This window comes from Nematolebias whitei, chromosome 18 (genome assembly GCF_014905685.2).
Source record: "Nematolebias whitei isolate Nwh7 chromosome 18, NemWhi1, whole genome shotgun sequence".
In the NCBI taxonomy this organism is placed as follows: Eukaryota; Metazoa; Chordata; class Actinopteri; order Cyprinodontiformes; family Rivulidae; genus Nematolebias; species Nematolebias whitei.
The window spans coordinates 38,794,338-38,801,241 of record NC_056515.1 but is presented as its reverse complement, the minus strand read 5'-3'; the positions used below and the strand labels follow the sequence as shown (position 1 = coordinate 38,801,241).

Sequence of the window (6,904 nt, the reverse complement as noted above, 5' to 3'; positions counted from 1 at the left end):
TGGTTTCTGATTGGATAAATCACCAGAACTGGTTTCTGATTGGATAAGACTTTGAAGTTTCTAGAAGGCCTTCCTATGTGTTTACTTTACACTTTGATGACTAAATTCTGACCATCATCTTATTTTTATGTATAAATTCTGTTTTCATAAGAATAGTATAATAAAATCAAAGCTAAAATGCAAAATTGTCACAAATTTGACTAAAAAATACACACGACTGTCATCAAACCAGTGTCGATTTAACAAACAAATAGCCCTGGTCGTACTTTGAATTAAAAACCACACTGTTTGAACACGGTGTAGTTGAAGCATTTCCTGATGTTGCTCCTCTCTGGTATCTGTGAACCAACTCTCCGTGAAGCTTTTATCTGAAACGTGTCACCAGGAATAAAAATGCCAAACGAGTCCCGTGTAATTCAGGGTTCTAAAGGCCAAAGAGTTTGGCATTTAAAGCCGCAGACTCGGCGTGTTGAGAGTCCGTGTTTGTGCAGCATATTCAAATTATGATAAGTACCTCAACCTGCTGGAGCTGAACATCCGGTTCCAAACAAAGCAGGTGTCCGGGTCTGCTCGGGTCCGAGAGATCAGAGCAAAGGTAAATAAATTACGAGTGTAAAAGCTGACATTAATAACGTCAACAGGACTCACTCAAATGAATGCCGGACCTTCAGGAGGTGCTGGAGGGAAAACCTCAGGGGACCAGGAACAGTTTTATAAGAATCCATCAAAGCTTCATGGAAATATTTCAGTCTGAACCAAAATATATATCAGCAAACTCTGATGAGAAGTTCAGAAAAACTGTTTTTACAACAACAAAAGACGCATCGTGAACACTGGCAGCCGAATGACTTCGATGAAAACTGCTAAACAAGCTGAAACTGCGTTGATAAAAGGGAGAAAAGCCCCATGTAAAAGCTAAAAGTAGCTAAATGTTAGCTGAAAGTAGCAAAAAGCTAGCTAAATGCGTAGCAAAAGACAAGCTACAAGTGGCAAAACACTAGTTAGAAGCTAGAAGTAGCTAAAGACTAGTGACAAACTAAAGGTAACATAAGACTAGTTAAACACTAAGTTAAAAGCTAAAATTACCAAACAGCTAGTTAAAGCTAAAAGTTGTGAAAAGCTACTTAAAAAATAAACACAGCAAATAGCTAGCCAATACTTAAAAAAAAAGCAAAATGCTAGCTAAATTTAGCAAAAATACTAGCTACAAGCTAAAAGTAGCAAAAGACTAGCTAGAAGCTGTAATAGAAGTTAAATACTAATATTAACAAAAGGCTAGCTAAAAGCAAAGTGGTAAAAAGCTACTTAAAAATAAAATGTAGCAAGCAAAGAACTAAAAGTAGCTAAAAGATAGCCAATAGTGGCAAAAGACTAGTTAAAAGTTAAAAGCAGAAAAGACTACCCAGAAGCTTTAAGTAGCAAAAGACTAGCTAAAAACTAAAAGTGACAAAATGCTAGGTAAAAAATAAAAATGTAAAAAGCTACATAAAAATTTAATGTAGCAAATTGCTACCCCATAGCTACAAATAGCAACTTGCTAGCTGGAAGCTATAGATAGCAAAAGGTTGGTTTAAAAAAAAAAAAAGCTTAGCTAAATGCTAAAAGTAGCTAAAGAAGACAAAAATAGTGTTTAAATTTTAACCCTTAGCTATTGTTTTGCTCATTTTAGCTTTTAGCTACTATCTTACTCATAATTTAACTTGTAGCTTCTGGTTTGCTTTGTTTTTCTGATTGTTTTAACCTGAATTGTTTCGGCAGGTTGAACAGGTTTCAGTTGTCGTTTGGCGCTCACGCTGTGTTTTCACAGAAAAGGGGATTTCTGTAGATTATAAACGTCTTCACCAAGATCCAAAAACTTAAACCTCGTGGTTACAAAGTTGAGCTGTAGAGTTTTACTTCATAAAACTTTCTCTCGTGGTGTCAAACAGACGCTAAACCGTTAAAGAACCACAGGCTCTTAATTTAACGAGTAATAAGAGATTCTGCCGGAGTTAACGGGGCATTTTTCAGGTGCTGGACCTCTGCCACCGTCTTACTCTAAGTGTTTTTTTTTTTTTCTAAACACCATAAAGGTGCAGACGTTCTCACATTCTGCTTCTTTCTGCTGACTCAGTTCAGTTCCTGGGGAATGTTCTGCAGTTGTTGGCTTTACTTTTGGAGCTTTTATCCTTTTTGTTAGAACACACACACACACGTGCACGCACACACACACACACACACACACACACACACAATTACAAGCACATATACCGTCTTTCTTTACAGGGGCTTTGCATTGACTTCCATTCATTTTCCATATGTCCACACAAATATTTTACAAGAACTGATCATCCATCCATCCATCCATCCATCCATCCATCCATCCATCCATCCATCATCTTGTTCTGGACTCAGGTCTTGGTGGCATTGCTCAGGGAGGTCCATACATCTCATTTCCACAGCCGGCTCTTCTGGGAGGACTCCAAGGTGTTCCCAGTCCAGCAGGGAAACATAGTCTTTCCAGTGTGTCCTGTGTCTTCACTGGGGTCTCCTCCCAGTTGCCCAGAAAACCTCCATATGGAGTTATCAATGAGGTATCCTTATCAGATATACCACTGACCTCAACGGTCTCCACTGGATGTGGAGGATCAGCAGCTCTACTCCGAGTCTCTCGTGGAGAAGTGAACTTCTCACCTGATCTTAAAGGAGAGTCCAGCTACTTTGCAGAGAAAATTTATTTTGACCGCCTGGATCCAGGATCTCGTTCATTCAGTCACTACTCAGAGTTCATGACCACAGGTGAGGGTAGGAACGTAGACCAACCTGTGAACAGAGAGCTTCTTGCAGCTCAGCTCCCTCTTCACCACAATGGACCGGCACAGAGTCCACAATACTTCAGAAGCTGCACTGATCAGTCTGTCGATCTCAGGCTCTTTTGATTGTATCTTAATAATTTCTCAGTTAGTTGCTCAATTTAAGTGTAATTGAAATTAAAATCTACATATTGAGACATATAAAACTCATTAGTATTTTTAAAATAATAATAATATGAAATAAAAAATTAATTTCTCAAAGTATGATTTTTCTTTATAAGCATTTTGTAATAAATGACCACAGCGTCTACGTAAAGAGCCAAATCCAGGATTTTGATCCTGAGTGACTAAATCTTTATTTAATTTAATTTTTTTGGTGAATCCTCCTCCATTTAATAAAAGGCAGATTTACAGAACACATTTTAAACTCTTAACAGTTAACTTAGGCTTAATTCTTTTATTATTATTACATTGAGCAACTGTTTTTCTTTTGCAGAATGACGGTAAATGGTTCCTTAATTCTTTCCCAAAAGCTCCATCGACTACGTAAGGCATCAGCCGTTTACACGGATCTGACGTGTCTTAAAATATCTGTGAGTAATTTTAGGGGTCATGGAGATGATGCAACCGAACAAATCTGGGAAATCAGAGCGTCTCTGCCCATCACATGTGGGTTGTTCTGAATCAGACCCGCTAAACATCCAACAAAAACTGCCAAAATAAAGTTAGAGTCACAGCAGCTTTTAAAGAACACACAGTTTTGAAATCTAAGGGTTAGCATTCCTCAGAGAAGTGAATATTGACAGTTAGCTAAAAGCTAAAAGTAGCAAAAAGGTAGCTAAAAGCCAGTATTAAGAAAAGGCAGAGTTAATTTTTAAAAAAGGTAGTAAAATACTTGCTAAAAATTAAAAGTAGCAATAGACTAAATAGAAGTTGTGCATAGTAAAAGGCTAGCTAAAAACTTAAATAACAAAAGGTTAGGTAACAGCTAAAATTACCAAAATGCTAGCTCAAAGCTAAAACTTTTAAAAAGCTATTTAAAAATTAAAAGTTTGGAAATAATCGCCAATAGCCAAAAGTAGCAACATGCTAGTTAGAAGCTATAGGTAGCAAAAGGCAACCTACATGTCAAAAGTAACAAAATAGTAGCTAAAAGCATTAAAAGTTTAGCTAAAGGCTAAAAGTAGCTTAAAGCTAGAGCAAGAATACTGAAGATGATGTCAAAGAGTAGTGTTTTGTTATTTTAGGAACTGTTTAGCAAAATGTACCTATTAGCTACTGTTTTGTTAATTTGATCTCTTATATTATTAGCTCTCTTTAGCTTTTAGTTAGTCTTTCTCATTTTAACTTTTAGCTACTGTTTTGGTGATTAGGCTTTTAGCAGCTGTTCTAGTTTTAGCTCAAGTACTGTTTTGCAAATTTTTGTCTTTTAGCTACTCTCTTGCTGGTCTTAGGTTTCAGCCACAGTTCAGTTAATTTTAGCTTGTAGCTGCTTTCTTACATTCACTAACTTTCTACGGTTTCACTGCTAATTTACCTTTTAGCTTCTGTTCTGACTGTTTTGACTTTAATCGTTTCGGCTGCTTGAGCAGGTTTCAGCAGTCGTTCGGCTCACGGCATTGTCAACAACATTTTTGTCGACCTTCGTTTCCTCTGGCGACAGGTGATAAATATTTGAGCAGTTTTAAGACGCAAACAATCTATTTTAACCTTAAACGCTTGTCAGAAAATCCATTTCTGCAAACGTTTTCCAAAGAGCCATCTTCAACAGGTAAGACATTAGTTGGTGTTACTGATTCCACAACACCAGCCAGAACAGATCCAAACGACTCTTTTAAACTTCGTCGTCAGTTTTTACAGAAAGCAGCAGCCAAACGACAAAAACTCAGAAGTTTGTTGCATTTATTCACACATCTGTTGTAATTTAAATAATCACATATATCTCATGTCACAACGTAACGTGAGGCAGGAAAGGACTTCTTTCTTGTCTGGAGTTTGGTGGTGTCGAAGAGAACTGTCCTAGACCTCCCAGCAGGGTCGGTAGACGCGCCCCACCATGCACCTCATGGTGTCCCTCCTCAGGATGGGGATGTTCGGCTGCTGGCTGCTGTCGTCGGCTCTTCTCTTGTAGATGGACAGTCCGTTCTGAACCCTCAGGTCCCTCCAAACGCTGGGATCGGCGGCGACCACGATCACCCTCGAAGTTCGGGCTTTTGTCAGATCTGCGTCGGCCAGGTTGTTTTCCGCCACCTCGTTGCTCAGCAGCGAGGTGAAGACGTCCTGCTCCATGGAGCCGTCTTCAGTTTTACCCGCCGGTAACGCCAGCGACAGAGCGTTGTACTCGAACAAGAGAGCCGCGGTGAAGACGACCGACACGAGCCACTGTCTCATGGTTGAGATCTTCCAGGAGGTTCGCTTCAGCCGGATGATTTTTCCTTCCAGAAGCGTCGCTTTGCTGTCCCAACGTCGTGTCTCTGGGTTTTATACCATCTCAGAACTGAACACGTTGCAGAGTTTGTCATTAGAGCGTCATCTTTTTTTGTTCGTAGGAATTAAAGATCGGTTGAGGAGAACTCCCGCCGCGTTTGAGGATGTTGTTTTGCCGGAAAGTTAATTAATATCTTTATCTCGGGGCCGTGTTAGATACTTGACAATGATAAAGAGCATCAAGTCTTTGATAAGGAAGCACAAGAGAAGGAGATTAATCCAAAATGGCTGCCCTATAAAACAACGAGGAGGGAGAACCCACCTGTGGAGCTGTTGTTGAGGCCCGCCCTTGGTGGTGAAATACGTTTTCCAGAACATTGTTGCACAGACAGTCAAGACGGGATTAAACTTTCAGCTTAGTGGGGAAAAAAGAGCAGCAATGTTTGAAATGTTCGTGGCACCAGCACGTCGCTGACGTGTCAAAGGAAGGTTGCTTTAAACCAAATCACATCAACGTTTTATTAAAAACGTTTGATTTTGCAGAATTTGTCAGAATGTGATGGGGACGACTCAGCTACTGACAACATTGAGTTTTACTAGTCGTGAAAATAAAAAACGTGCACTTTGTTTTGTTCGTGTTGTTAAAATAAACCGATAATCTTCCCCGCAACTCTGCAAGAGCAGAGACGGGGAACATTTTCCATGTTTGCCCTCCGGTGTGAAGGAGCAGCTAAAAGGTCCACGTCGATTAGAAGAAGTTTCCAAAAGCGAGAGGTTAATATGTGCTGACCAGCTGATTACACTGATGAGCTCCAGCCAAAACATGAAGCCGTGGCTTCGGAGCGTGAAGGCAGCGTAACGTGAACCGACACTCTGCTCGGGCGTAACACCAGGCGCTCCACATTATGGTGCAGGGCAAAGGGCCACAAGGCCGAGACTGGAGCGCAACTCCAGCTAGAACAACACGGGACACAAATCCAACAGGGCCGAGGCACTAATTCAGTTATACTGGTTCAAAGTGCCAGTTTCTCTGTGGTCGGACTGATTAGATCTCAGCTTTTCTCAGCTCGCAGACAGGTTTAGGGTTTTTCTACCACGGCATGGACACAGACGTTACTTAACAAGAAGTTCTGCTCTCAAGTAAACTGAGATGTTTCACTCCAAGGCAGAGGTGAAAAGAAGGCCGAACTCCTAATTTTATTACATAAAATTTAAGTATTTGTGTAATTTCATTACATACGGCTGCTGGACTTCGGTTTCTGAGACGCTTCACTTTTAATACGAGGAGCTTTTTCAGTTCAAAACAAAAGTGTGGCGTTCCAGACTTTTAAAAGTTAGGCGCTCCATTAATGCGAGTTGAAATCAGGGTCTTGTACGTTCACAAGAGTTGTTTTGGCTACATGCATGAAGGTGCCTTCACACCAGGGTAGTCCAGGGATCTCTGTACATCAAATTAATTATTTTACACCTTTACTTGGTTTGGTTAGGGGTGTCGAACTCAGTTACCAAAAGGAGCTACAATTTAAAAACTTTGAGCCATGAGCCACTTTCAGCTGATTCATTAACTTAATATTTTCTTGGTTGCAGGTTCATCAACAGGAGTCTGATCTGTCTTATTTGATGTTCTGTGGCTCTTTCCACATATACGTATGATTGTGCAGCTACCCATCCAGGCGGTCACGTTG

At 40.1% G+C, this 6,904-nt stretch overlaps 1 protein-coding gene across 1 annotated transcript; it reads right to left on the bottom strand.

Annotated features, from left to right (window-relative positions):
- Positions 1-4,811: 4,811 nt before the first annotated feature.
- pmchl (pro-melanin-concentrating hormone, like) lies at positions 4,812-5,183 on the bottom strand. The gene has a single exon (XM_037691870.1). It carries the CDS (start codon positions 5,181-5,183, stop codon positions 4,812-4,814), a length of 372 nt encoding a protein of 123 aa, XP_037547798.1.
- Positions 5,184-6,904: the final 1,721 nt, after the last annotated feature.

Coding starts and splice junctions, on each gene's coding strand:
- pmchl (XM_037691870.1), bottom strand. CDS start 5,183: ATGAGACAGTGGCTCGTGTCGGTCGTCTTCACCGCGGCTCTCTTGTTC.